General features: G+C 38.9%; 1 protein-coding gene across 1 annotated transcript in view; it reads left to right on the forward strand.

Annotated features, from left to right (window-relative positions):
• Nucleotides 1-7,709: 7,709 nt before the first annotated feature.
• The window catches only part of ADGB (androglobin), a gene marked incomplete at both ends in the record, with an annotated part of 160,763 nt that continues 154,161 nt past the window's right edge, over nt 7,710-14,311 (forward strand). Inside the window, one exon of the mRNA XM_081295062.1 lies at nt 7,710-7,783. Coding sequence (XP_081151188.1) covers nt 7,710-7,783 — 74 coding nt within the window. The remainder of the gene's footprint in view (nt 7,784-14,311) is intronic.

A 14,311-nucleotide genomic window follows, 5' to 3' on the forward strand; every position in this document is an offset into this window, starting at 1 on the left:
AGCAGTTTTTCTGTTTCTTTTTTACTAGATTCTAATCTACTATAAAGGTAACGTAACCCAATAAGATAGGATAAAACAAAGCTGAAGCAGAATGAAACAAAAACGGAGCAGAGAATGGTTGTATCAATTTTCTCTTTCTCAGGGCTGAATAACTTCAAACCTTAAGCCAACCATTTTTCCCAGTTTGCCTGAGAAATTCTAGGGCTAGGGAGCTTGAAATAAAAGCAAAATAAATCAAAACAAGAACTCATTGTTTTTTGAAATGGTCACCCATTCTGTCGCCTTCCCTCAGGGGCGAGCAATTTTACTCACCTCTAAGTTTCAGGCGTTCCCTGTCCGGGCCACCAATTGCCGATGTCTTGGCTGGGCACAGAATCACGAGCCACTCAAGCAGGAACAAAACTTTATTTTTGAAAAAGCCGCCAATCCTCTGTACGCGCCGGCAAGCCAAAACCGGTCCACCCACGCGCGCCTACCGGAACCGGGGGGCCCAGACCTCCCCCGGAATTCCCTCCTACTCTCCTTCCCCAACCAATGGGAACTCTCCAGGAGTCCCGTAACATGAGTCCCGTAGCAGGCCAAGGTGAACAGCAGGAGTCCAATTTCCATATGAATGTGAATCTTAACATAATCATATCATCTCAGTGGCTAGCTGTCATCACCTTACAACCGAAAGTGCCATGCATCATATTATTTGCTTGTGGCTCCTAGCTGGTTATAAAGCAGAAAATATGCACAAACGTAATCAGTGAAAAATATCCCTCTGAATGACCAATGCAAACTTGGAGTTCAGAGGATGACAAGTTACTGTCCATCTTCTTAGCCCTCAGTGGGGAAAGGGTGGACAGAACCAAAGATAATTTGTTACCTTTTCAGTTCTTTCCAGGGCCTCTGCCACAGCTCACTTCCTGCTGTTTCAGTTCTGCAAGCAGCCCACAGTGCACAGGTCTTCATGATACCTTCCAGTGGTTCAGATGGCCCATTGCAATGCCCCACCCAAGACCTTCCCACCACAGTGCAGTAATCCTGGAAGGGCTGGTATCAGTACTTTAGGTCTAACAAGAACTGGACCTTCATTTACTCCACCTAAAATGTTCCAAGTGAGAGAAACTAGAATTTGCAGAAGTGATATGATTTAACCAGAACCACTCACAGTTGGAACCAAAGTCCAAGCCTTCAGTTCCTCATTCCTGTTAATCTCCTCTATACTGTAGCCTGCTGTTCACATTAGGTAAATATAGAGAATAGCTTAAAAGTTCAACAAGAGAGCAATAGGTAAGTACATTCATGTGCTGGCTTGTTACACAGTTATTAAAATTCATGATGTAGAAAACCATTAAACTACATGGGTAAATATTACCAACAAAGTTAAGAAGAAAGTCAAATAGTATAATCTTGATTTTACAAAATAATTTTGTATATTTTGTGAAATGATATCAGTGTCTATTTCTGGAAGTTGGAATTAGAAAATTTCTACGTATCTTTACTTTTTTATGTTTCTAAAATGAACAATTTTATGATAAAATATTTTAAACTTTTTTTCTGCTCCACACTCCTAATTAACTTTCTTTTTAAAAAAAAACTATATCATATTAATGAATGTTAAATTTTATTTTATAGTCTTTGTAAGATTTGAGACATAAATGCATAGAAAACTGAATAAGATCCATGAATGTAAAGAACTATAAGCAACTAAGTCAAAAGAGAGACTCACTTCCAACTAAATTAACAAGGTACATAAAGTGAGGGTTCTTTGGGGAGAATAACATAGCTGATTATAATCATGAAATTCTTATGTTTTCTTTTTAATTCTGATGAATTTTTATCCTTCCCAAAGTTTTTAGAATTCTTTATAAGCCTTACAAATCATCATAGCACAATATTTTATTAGTTTCTTTTTTTGCAACTTTAGTTTTTGCCAACTTATTTTAGAAACTTCACAAAGATGAAGTGACAGAGCCTCATAAGAGAATAGCTGCACTGTTTTATTTGCTCTGTTTTTGCTTAACATAGATGTCTTAATCACAAATCAGAATAATCAGAGGATGAATGAAGTTTATAAACATTTTGTAGATGAGTAAAATGAGGTTCAGAGAATCTAAATAGCTTGCCTAAAACATTAGACATCTAACACATGATGAAGGTAAGTTGAAGGCTAAGTCTAAATGCCAGTACCCTAGTGCCATGCAGTCTCTCTACTCTTTTAAATTGATTTGGTGGCACACTTTTGCACGAGTGGGAAAATAGGAAGGTTTTCCCTATGTCTTTATACTGCTCTTTCTCTTGTGCTAGGTTCCTCAGAGCATCATTTCCTACCATCCAGAGCTTCTTCCTGCACCAAGTTACCAGGGCTATTCAATGGTCCAGATTTGAATGGTCCCTCTCACCTGCTTCCTATCTATCTGTCCGTTGCTATGCCCTGTGTCCTCATCTCAGCAGAGACTTCTTTCCAGTTACAATGTGCTTTAGGGGCTGCCTCAGAGTTTGATTCATGGCTATCCTGTAAAATTCACGGGCATTGTTTTGTGAATATCAGTTCCAGTTTCTGTTTGCCCCACAAGATTATGAGTTCTTCAGAGGCAGGAACCAAATCTTACCTTTTTAGAAATTCACAGTGCATAAAACTAAATCTAAATTGAACCTTTAGATAAGCACAACCAACTAAAAGTCAAGAAAAAAATGACATTTATATTGTTTTGTCTTCAAGTTAGCTAATCTATTTCCTGCAATATCGAATCAGCCATCAACCATTAATATCTTTTTTCATTATAAACATTGTACTTTAAATTTTTAAATGTTTATAAAATGAACTTAGCATATTCAACTTACTTCTAGCTTCTCACTCATATAGAGTTCAGTTATAATAAGTGTTTTACTGTTTCATCAGCCAATTCTGTCATCCATATTCTTAAGTCATTTTTAAGTGATTGATTTTATTAATGAGACATCATTTCCTGTTTGCTTTCATACCTGGTCATTTTTATTAAATACCATTCATGGTGAACTTTCCCTTGTTGAATGCTGGATATTTTAGTACTCCTCTAAATATTCTTAAGATTTTTTTTCTGTGATGCTGTAATTTGAAAATAATTTGAGCACAATCTGTTAAGTGGGACTAATTCTTAGTTCCATATTTCCCCATTTTAAAAAAATCTCTTTTCAGATTTTCAAAGATCATTAAAACTATGAATTAAGGTTTATTCAGAATAATGAGAATTTCCATGTCAGGAAAACTATATGAAAGGGTTTTATATAGATTCAAATCCTCTACAACAAATGCAGAGAGTGCACCTTAGTATAAACAACTGAATCTAAACTGTGATTTACAAAACTATTTTCAATAATATTTAGTGCCAGGGGCTAGAAGGAAGTTCTCCTTCAAAGAATAGCGTGACAGTTACAAGAAACAGCCCCCTGGGAGACATCCTGCCTGGGAATCATCCTGCAGCCATCTATCTCCCTGAGACATCCTGCGGCCATCTGTCTTCCTGAAACATCCTGCGGTTATCTCACCTTGTGAAGACATCCAGCAACTGCCAATAAGAGAGCTTCCCCATCCCTAGCATATAAATACCTCTGTGTGAACAATAAAAGTTTGCAGCTTGATCAGACTCCTGTCTTGCTGTCACCTTTCGTGTCTCTTGTCCCTTCATTCCTCCCCATCTAGGTTTGCTGCCCACATTGATGTGTCCTGCCGGTTGGGACAATTTAGTAAACATTGTTAAACTCTTAAAGGAGGCAATGTAAAAGGGAGCTGAGGAGTCAAGTTGTATTCTAGCTCCACTCTCTGGGTGCTTTGGACTTCAGGCAAGTTGCTTTGCTTAGGACCCTGCTAAGCATATAACAGGCAGTCAATGACTCTGAGCTCTAATTATCAGGGGCTTAAGGTCTTCACATTGAATCTGAATTTGTGAAGCCAGATTTAAAGATAGGTAGTTAGTGTAGTTAGGTAAATCTGGTCTAATATATGGAGTAAGATAAATAAAACGGAGACCATTATTGAGAATGGAGTCCAGGAAAGCAGAGCAGCACTTGGAGAAATTGAAATGTTAATGTCCCCAAAGCAAAGAGCCCATCAGAAGGAACTGTTAATGAAAGGCTCCCAGCAAACAGGGCAATGCTAATCAAAAGCTGCCCCAGGCCCTTCCTGCCCAGATTACTCCTTCAGCCACACGTCTCCCACCTTTTGGTCCTTCCCACCTGCTTTCTATCACTGCAAGATAAAGGGAAACAAAGGACAGGAGTGTGGGAAAGCTGAAAGAAGACCTTAGCTATAAAAAAGGGAAGACCTCCCTCTTCCATGGATTCCACCTTTTGGGTCCCCTTCTTCCTTCAGGGAGAAGTCCTTTCTGCTGTCCTTTAATAAAGCTTCTAGTTTCCACTCTACACTTGCCTGGGCCTGCTTCTCTGGTGTTATACTTCAGCATTCGGGGAAGCAAGGACTCCTCACCGGTAAACAGCGGGAACATTTGGTGAAATATTACAACTGTTCTTGCTTTGAGTGAGGTTGCACCCCAGTAAAAGAGAAGAGCCTGGGCATAAGTAATGATAAAAAATGAAGCCGAATATTATAGAAATATAGAAATACGAACAAATAAAGCTCTATAGAAAATAAAGGGAAAGGATATCAATTTCTAAAGAAATGAGAAAATTGAACTTGAAATGACAATCAACCTCCAACTTATTCAGAGCATGTGGAATTTAACACTTGCTCATTTGATTGGTTAAAGTCCAAGCCACTGTACAATCCTAATTGTGCAGAAGTGGCTTAACAGCACCATCTTTATAATTCCCTAAGGCCGTGGAATTAAACCTCTGAAGCTTCCTGGAACTATGGCTTTGAGAAATAAAAATACTGCTCTTCAGCCATTCTCCAATTCCCTAACTCAGTTCCAGCCATCCAGGACTCCCAGTGGCTGGGGGAGAAGAGGTTAATGAAGCTCACTTCCCCATTTAGACAGACCCTCCCACCCCCACCCTAAGCAGAGAGACTCCTGCTTCTTTTGTTTCTGTTAATATGGGGAAGTATTTCTAACCACTTCCCTGTGGAGCAGGGGCTGCTGCTGCCCTAAGTCAAATATCTCTTTCCCCCAAATTAAGTATAGATTGGGGAAAGGTGCTATGCCTAGTAGCTCTAAAGCTCTTGTTTCTTAGCCTTTGAATGTTGATCCCTGTATCGAGGTTCAGGGCAAACAACTGAAAGGTAAGAACTTGAACAGTTACCCTGTAGTATTGGGGAGTCTAGGCTATGACATGATTTGTCTTGCTATATCATTCACCACCTGCTCCACATCTTCTCTGCATTATGGTTTCCAAGGCTCATTTCCTCTCTGCACTGAAGTTTCTTTATCTATGATACAGTATTATGATGTGTCAATCATATTTGAGGTATTATTCTTCCTTTTTCACAAATGAAGAAAATGGAAGTTGAACAACTTACCCATGATTACTCAGCTAACAAGAATCAGTATTTAAATCTAGGTCTGTCTCTAAAGGAGTCAGAACCTCTTCCTAAACCTGACATGTCACAGGCTCTCAGTAAATCACAGCTATTGTTATTATTCCAAAGTGACATTGGTTGTGATTATAAAAATTGTTTTTTTTTTAAAAAGGGCAGCTACATTTTTGCACTGACACATATAAATATCATCTTAAGATCTGTAGCTAGATTTTTACAAAGGAATATATTTCCTTCTTATAATCATAGCTCGACCAGTGTTTTAGTTCCAGAAAGAAGAGAAATTCCACATATGCATATCGTAGGCACTGTATACTTGTCAAGTTCTCTCATTCCATTCTGATGACAATCCCCTTATGTTAATCCTATTTTAATAGATATTAAGAAAGCAGATTCTAAGTGGAAGAATGATGTTTGACTTAAAAGTTGGCACTTAACTATTTTAATGCTTGTGGCCCAAACTCCATCAATAATCATCCCTGTAACATTTGGCAAGACACTTTGCTTTCCTACAAATGTGAGTGGTATGTAGTTCTTTTGATTTCTACGGCTTTTCTTCTCTACAGGTTTTAGTATCTTCCAGCCATTAACAGTGGCTTCAGGGATAGCCATTTCTCAAGATGAATCTCACCTGTCTTAAGTTGTGCTATTTTGAACCAGGAGTCTTTTCATATGCTTATGACTATGCATTTGATAATTCTAATAAGATTTGGTGTAAAATTACATTTCCTCATTGTTTAGTGAGAAACTATCATTCAGGATAATTCTCTGGAAATTCCAGTCCTGGGATAAGCAGGGAGGCTCTGAAGATGATTTCATTGCCTTCAGATATAGTATATATAGAGATTTTTAGGCCATCCCTGCAGTCAGAACATTAATACTTTTGACTAAATTCATTTAATTTGCATATAGGAATACAATGAAGTTACTGACTGTCATCTCTGTAACCCTCAATAGTAATAATTTTAGAATAGTTTGACAAGGCATAGACTATGCTGGGTGGAGGGGGATGGGCATTCATTTGTCAGAGAAATCAAAAGATTTGCTCTGCTTCTCATCTACACAACTAGGACTCTGGGAAATACCTTCTTCCAAAGAGCAGAAAGTATTTATTTTATGTAAAGATTTCTAGGTTTGTGGGAGAGACAGCCTAGAGTTCTTAGGGTTGTGCATGAAGTCTCTCTGAAGTGAAGCTATGTTGGGACAGAACAACATTTTGTTTTGTTTTAATGAATATGAAAGTTATTCCAAACTAAATATAGGCCCGCTACTTAGTATTTACTTGGGTGGCTTCATTTATTCATGTTATCTGTCTGCTCCTTGAAGTCATCTGAGCTGTCATCTGTAAGAGAGTGACCTCTATTTTTCTGTGCTTTTATGGTGTGCCTAATGTTTTACATGCTTCTTATTTATCCTCAAAACAGAACTGAGAATTAGGTATCAGCATCTCCTGCTTTTAAATGGGTAAACTGAGGCCCAAAGGGAAGAACTAGCCAAGACAAGATAACTAATAAATACCTTCATAGATTAACTAATAATTAAGTGCCAGTCTCAATAGTCTTAGTTTACTTGGATCTGTGTGGTCAGGCTCCACAGACTTTTCTAGAAAGTCTATCAAGTACCCTTTGGATTTATTCTTTTATATGAATAGCTAAGATACCTGCATGATTATTTTACGTATCTTACATCATCTAACCTTAAGTGACTAAGGGGTGACCTGACTTGTCATTCCTGTAGGGAACACACCCGCTACACCCACCAGATTCATTTTTTGAATCTCAGTAGTTTTTAAGTCATGGGCAAACTCGGTGTGTCCTTAATGTCTCCTTGAGAATTATTCAAGGAACTTCTTATGTTAGCCAAGAGAAGACCTGGGGGGGGGGGACTCAAATCAAATAATATCCACTGAATACTAATATTCAAAGGGCTGAACCTCCAGGAGAGGCCACATGTGTCTTAAGTTCAGAAGAGCAAAGCCAGGCAGAGTCCGCCCAACAGAACTCCAGTTAGTTAATCAAAGCTGCCATCAATCCAACTAATTCCTCGCCTGGCACCTCAGTTACTCCCCATACACCAGCTCTCGGTTTCCACCTGGTTGTGGCGACCTGAACTCTGGGACTGGTGACAGGCTGGCAGCCGGCTTGCGCCGTCCAGGCAGGACCCGCCCCGCGCTCAGGACGCAGCGCTGTCTCCTGGCAACCGCCGACGCGGTGCCCTGGGTGCTCAGCCGCTCTGCACTCAGAGCCCGGCCATGACCTCCAAACCAGGCAAAAAGAAAGAGGTGAATCGGATCAACTCCGCGCACGGATCGGAAAAGTCTAAAGAGTAAGGGACTCTGCCTACCCATCCGCCCCCCGACCTCCCCCAGTAGCCACTGGCTCTGGGACTGCCTCCCTGAGCGAACCCCGGGCAGGAGGTTAACTGGGCCCCTTGCAGCTTCTCTATCTGCCCTGGAAACCTGGGGCTCCCTTGAGCCACCGCCTATCCCAGAGGCCCTGGTTTTCTTGCTTTGGAAGTTCACTGTGTCTCACTCCCACCCTGAGATCCCCCACCTACTTCCTCTGCACGGAGCCCCCACTCAAGCAGCTCAAAAGTTGTAGCTTCCTTACAGAAGGGGCCAAGGACTTCCAGTAAAGGCAACGTCTACCTGGACCCAATAATGAGAGAAAGTTTTCATCTTAATGGTGATCCCCTACTTTGTATCAGATGGAATCAGATATAAAGTGGCTTCAGAAAATTAAAATAGTTTAGGTGTACAGTTCGAGTTACTAACGTTCACTCGGAGGAGACCACAGCTCGTGGGATCTTTATAATGCTCCTTTCTGCGTGTTGGTATTAGGTGTTGTTGATCTTTTTCCCTTGGCGATATCTGGTCATCAATAGCATAACTATTTAATAGTTATGAATTAAAAACTAGTAATTAATATTAAACAATATCCTATGGCTTAAATGTATATAAGTTCTAGTACATTCCAGCTTTGAGAGAATGCCAAAGACCTGACCCTACTTCATTGGGATAATCATGTTCTTCATGCAATGCCTACAGTGGGTGGATACTAAATTGTTTTCTTACACCCTTGATGTTTGGGCATCTCCTTCCTTGCCTAAAGAATCCCATATTGGACTTTTGTTCACCGATCCCTAGTTGAAACTCTTTCACTTTGAGAACTCTTTTTCTGGACTTATTCCAACATCTGTTATTCTCTAGTCCCAGGCAGATTTCCAACTATCTGGAAGATGATACATTCATATTATTACCTTAAATTTCAAATACTGTGTTATATATGTAAGTGATTTCAACATGATTGTTTTATTTCTGTGTACCAGGACAAATTGGGCCATTTCAATGTTGTTTAATGGCTTCCATTCTTATAGGTTCAAGGCCTACAAAGTCCTAGAGGATTAGGTCTCTATTTCTTCTCTAATCTAAACTTTGTTCACTTAACTTCAGATTAAGTAGCATCTTCTATACTTCTGGAAACACCTCAGGCTTGTTCTCACCCCAGGGACTTTGCACTTGCAGTTTCCGCTGATGGAAAGCTCTTTCCTCCAGATCTCCATATGATTTCTCCTTCACCCCCTTCATGTGTTTGCCTACCTGTCATCTTCTCCTGTCATCCTCTTGGAACACCTGATTTAAAATTACAAACCTCACTTTCCTGCCCAAACCAAAATCAAAACCAAAACACTCCTTATCTTCCTTCACTGCTTTATTTTTCTCCATTGGGCTTTTTTGTTTGTTTGTTTTTCCTTCTTGAACATATTTCATCTTTTAAAAATTATGTCTTTAAATTTGTCTTCCTAACAGAATGTAGTTTTCATGAAGACTTTTTTTTTTCTTTTTATACACTGTCAGTTCTTAATGACTAGAATAGTTCTTGGGTCATACAAATATTTATTAAACGAGTGAATAAATGCATGCATGATAGTGTTTGACTAAGAAATTGTAACAGTATTGCAAAAGAACTTTGAATACACCAAAGAAAAAAATAGCTTACTCAATGATGATTATGCAATGATGATTAATGCACACTGAAGGCTCACAACTCGTTAGGAGCTAGGGAAAATCTTTGACTTCCAGTTCATATTGATTTTGAGTTTATATTCTGAAAGAGAGGAAATTGTTAACTCCCATGAAGAAACTGATAAAACCAGATGCTACAGAATACATGACCTGGCCCTGCCCTGTGAGGGTGGAGTGCACAGTAGAGACAGGGTCCTTGCTGGTAGGTCACTGACTCGACCCTTGCCAGGACTTCCGTTTTCTTTTTGTCATGATAATGTGTTTCTCACATGTTTCTCTCTTCCAGGAAGTATCTGAATTGAATTTTATCAATATGCTTTCATTTATGAAAATAGAAGAAAAAAGGGCTGTTATTAAAAATTTAAAAAGCTTAGGCTTTGCTACAAACTACTAAGTGTTAAATACCAAATCAGATTTTGCAGTAGCCTTAAATGATAGGATGTAGAGTTCATTGTAAATCAGGTCTATCCTCTGAGGTTTATTGAAGAAGTAATCAGAGATACCAGGCAAAATCATAGACAGAAGACAAACAAAGTGCTACCTGCCATAAGGTATAGGGGTCAAAGTCTAGCAAAGCTCCACTATGACTGTCATTTGAGATACACTGGGGAAATTTTGAGGAAATTTTTTTGTTGCCTTAACCACACCTTATAGTTACACATCCAATAAAAGCAACCCACTCATCCTGGATGCAGAAATAAGAAAAAAGGTTTTCAGAGCCTTGGAAAAAGGCATCCCATAACACTCTATTCTCCCGAGCTGCCATCTGTTGCTTCTCTTTTTTGCCCTAAAACGATGTGTCAGTCTTGATCAAGGGCCATGTCTGACTTTTACCTACTAAGGTGACTAGCACGTAACAAGCTCTTCTGTTTATTAAATGAGCTGATAGGTTAGCTACCTACCTTGGTTTTCATTCTTTTGGAATTCCAATTCTCCTTTCCTATTTGCTCAGCTATTGGCACAGTTCAAAAACCAAGAGGTCACTAGGAATACAGCAGAATGAACTATGACTTTAATTCATAAGTAAATATGACCATGAATCAGCAATGAAAATCATGCCAGTTACTGAGTTGCCAGTTTTTACATTAGATTCAGTCATTGTTATTACTTTTTATCTCTAGTCCTCTGTAACCTCCAGTATGAAATCTCTCTTCCAGGATTGACCCTGGCACTAGTGATTTTTGTGGTCTCGGGCACATCATTTTATATTCTGACATTTGTTTTCTGTCTTTAAAGAGCAGTATCTAATTAAAATGGCTTTCACCACACACTTCTTGTTCTTTTTTTTCTGTTTTATTTTTCCTACTATTCTAAACTCCTATGAGTCTATAGATTTTTTAAAAAACTCTTCTGAGTCCATAATAAAGGCATTTTGTTACAGTAAAAGGTTTAACATCTTGACTTAATTGGTTTTTCCAAGTTGTAACTTTTTCATATAACAGATTTTAACATAATTTGTACCACCCTTTCACAGGGCGTTTCTCTTGTTTTCTCTACTCTTCTTAGTTTGACCTGTTTTAACAGAATACTGTAGACTGGGCAGCTTATACAACCAACACTAGGAGGCCAGTTGTAAAGGCTGGAAATCCAAGATCAGGGCATGGCATGGTCAGGTTCTAGTGAGGACCTTCTTGTGGGTTCACATGTTGCTGTCTTTGTTTTGTACCTTCACAGGGTAGAGAAGGAGGGAGAGCTCATTCTTACCTCTTTTTATAAGGACATTAACCCCATCTTGAGAGCCTCACATGACCTAATTACCTCCCAAACGCCCCATGTCCTAATACTACTCCTTTGTGACTTCAGGTTTCAACATATGCATTTGCGGGATCCTAGACACTCAGTCTGCAATGATATATAATAATAATTCACAATTATAAACACATTAAATTAATTGATTTGTTTTGTTTTGGGGGGTACCAGGGATTAAATTCAGGGTCACTCAGCCACTGAGCCACATCCCCAGCCCTATTTTGTATTTTATTTAGAGACAGGGTCTTTCTGGGTTGCTTAGTGCCTCCCCATTGCTAAGGATGTCTTTAAATTCATAATCTTCCCGTTTCAGCCTCCTGAGCCCCTGGGATTATAGGTGTGCCACCACTGTGCCCAGCCAAATGCATTGATTTGACGTTTAATTGATTTGATAACTAGTAGGCACGGCAAAGATTCTTTAACCAGTTAGATGCCTCTAGAAGAATTTGGAGTGATATCAAGACAAAAAATTTATCTTCTCGAAATACTGAATAGAAGCCTTTGTATATCACGGATATTATATCAGAGGCAAAAGAAAGCATATGATTTAAGTATTAAAAGTTAGTAGACGTCCAATAAAATGTGGGGAAAATGGTATTAGAAGTATTAATACAGACCTTCCTACACTAAAATATCTGGCACATTAATGGGCAGTTTGAGATTGAAACACAATATGGCATTTATAAGTCCCAAATTTTGTTCTACTTCTAATAGTACATTCAAACAAAGATGGAAAAACAAATAATCTGTTCTACTAATGAGAGCCATGTAGACTTTTAGATTAGTAATGATGATGAAATATCTTAAAACCCCTTTCCAAAACAGAATTGAAATGCATTTTTTAGTCTTCAAGTGAATCTCTTTGTAAACATAAGGCACATCTAAATATTATAGAATTTTTGGAAAAGACTAACATCTGTTTCTATGAAATTTGAAGACAGGACTATTGCAAAAGCCGAATTATGATAATAATATTAAATCAACATGAAATAAATATCTTACTGCATATTCAGTGAGTTCTTAACGTGAGGTTCAAGAGAGCAGGTTCAGTGAAATAAGCGGCGTGGTTGGTAAGTGAGATGATCCTCTGCCTGCAGAGATCAAAAAAAGAACCTTCCAAAGAAAGCAAGTCAGAGTAAGGAGGTGCCCTGTATAGCTCCAGGGTCACTCCTTAGAGTCCACATGGAAAGGCAGAGGTAGGAGAAGGGACCTTGGAGGAAGGAAACCAGGTGCATACTGAGTTTTGTGATTTCCCCAGTTGACCTTTGTGGATCTTAACAACTCAAGTCAATTAACAAATTTATTTCATTGATAGAAACTTCTCCAGAGGGAACTCCATGTACATTTCCCAACCATTTAAAGAGCATATCTCCTTCTCAAGTCACCAGTAAGTCCTGAAGAGTAAGCTATTGTGAAACATGGTAGCTTTAATCAAAGGATCTGTAAACTGGACTGGGGTAAGATTCATGCAGAAGTAAGTAGGAAATATATGGTGACATCACGATTCTTGGTATGGTGAAGGGGAGGGGCATGTTAGAAATCATAGGTGTCAGCTTGGGGTTAGGTAAAAGAAATCTTGAGACTTCCCGTGTGAGGCTGTGTGAGCCAGAGGAGAGGAAGCTGCTATCCTCTGGAGCTACTCCTCCAAACCTTTAACAGCCACTGGGCAGTGAGATGGTGCTCCTTGGCTGGGTGGAGGGTTATGAACTGACTCAGTGCTGACACATCAAAGATCTAAAGTGAGTGTAGGAGAGGGACAGATTAAAGAACTTGAACTCTATGTAGTGGGGAGGCAAATGACTTTAAATAACCAAATAATGATTTATGAGGTATAATTCCACATACATGGATCTGGTGCTGGATTAAAATCATCGTAGCAACAAAAGGCAGTGGTCTGAGAGAATGGGATATGTCCAATTCTGGGCACTCCTGATACATTGAGAAACACAGTGAAAGAGGGTTGGGTTTGCTGGCATGGGAGCTAATTGTGGTTAAAGACTGCAGAAGCCAAGGTTCCAGCCTACAGTGGCAGTATAATGCGGCGGTGATGTCATCGTGTCTGAAAAGAAAAGGAAAACAATGTGTGTCCATAAGATTCAAGGACAGATTTCTGAACGCCTTACCTAAGTCATTTGTGTTCTCCTGGGGGCTGACACAGTGTGTATTTAATAAGTGCATGTGTGATTTGACTGAGGTGAACTGGAACCCTGGCATGGTAGCCAAGCCATAAATCCCTCTGAACTGGAGGGTGAGACCATGAGAAGCCAGAGGGAAGAGGTCCTGTCATAGGCATCCCATCCCCGGGAAACACTTGGTGCAGATCAGGGCTTTAGATACATGTCACTAGCAAATTCTTAATAAAACCTTCAGCCAAAAAGCCCTCATCTTAACGGTGCCTGCCTTTAGATCTCCCATTGAAATAATCTTCACCTGAACATTTATGTAGTAATTCATTCAAAGTTGACATTGTCTGTGAACCATCTGTGAAAATAAAGCCTTTTTTAAAAAAAGTTTTTTAGTTGCTCATATTTGAGTTTTCTTAGCTTTGAGGCAGAAGCAGATTTAAGTTTGCTCTGGGGAATTATTGAACAGGTAGAAAGGTTAGTTTGAAAAGATTTAAATTTATAGACTCATAGAATGAGTTACTCATTGTTAACTAAAAACAATCAAATTTATGCTTTGATACTCATAGCATCATTGCTAATGCTTCTGGATGAGCAGGCCAGTGCTCCATTAAAAGGGAATATTTAAAAACAATTAATTGACTTTCATGTTACTTTGACATTTCTAGGCCACCGATTATTTAAATCAAGGAATCAATTTAAATAATATATAATAAACTTATTTTGCCACTAAATGTGAGATAAAATGACTAAAAATTATATCCAGGACACATTAAAAACATATGTTTGACAAATTTGTGTAACATGAAAGATGGGATGAAATATTGCCAGTCTTTCTCATTTTCACCCAATGGGTCTTTCCTTGAATTTTATTGTGAACCTTCCTTTCCAAGGTAGGTGCAAGCTAATGAATTCCATTTTATATGGCTGTAGCCCCATTTATTTATATTACTGAAT

The sequence above is a fragment of the Spermophilus citellus genome, assembly GCF_964194105.1.
Source record: "Spermophilus citellus genome assembly, chromosome: 5".
Classification (NCBI taxonomy): Eukaryota; Metazoa; Chordata; class Mammalia; order Rodentia; family Sciuridae; genus Spermophilus; species Spermophilus citellus.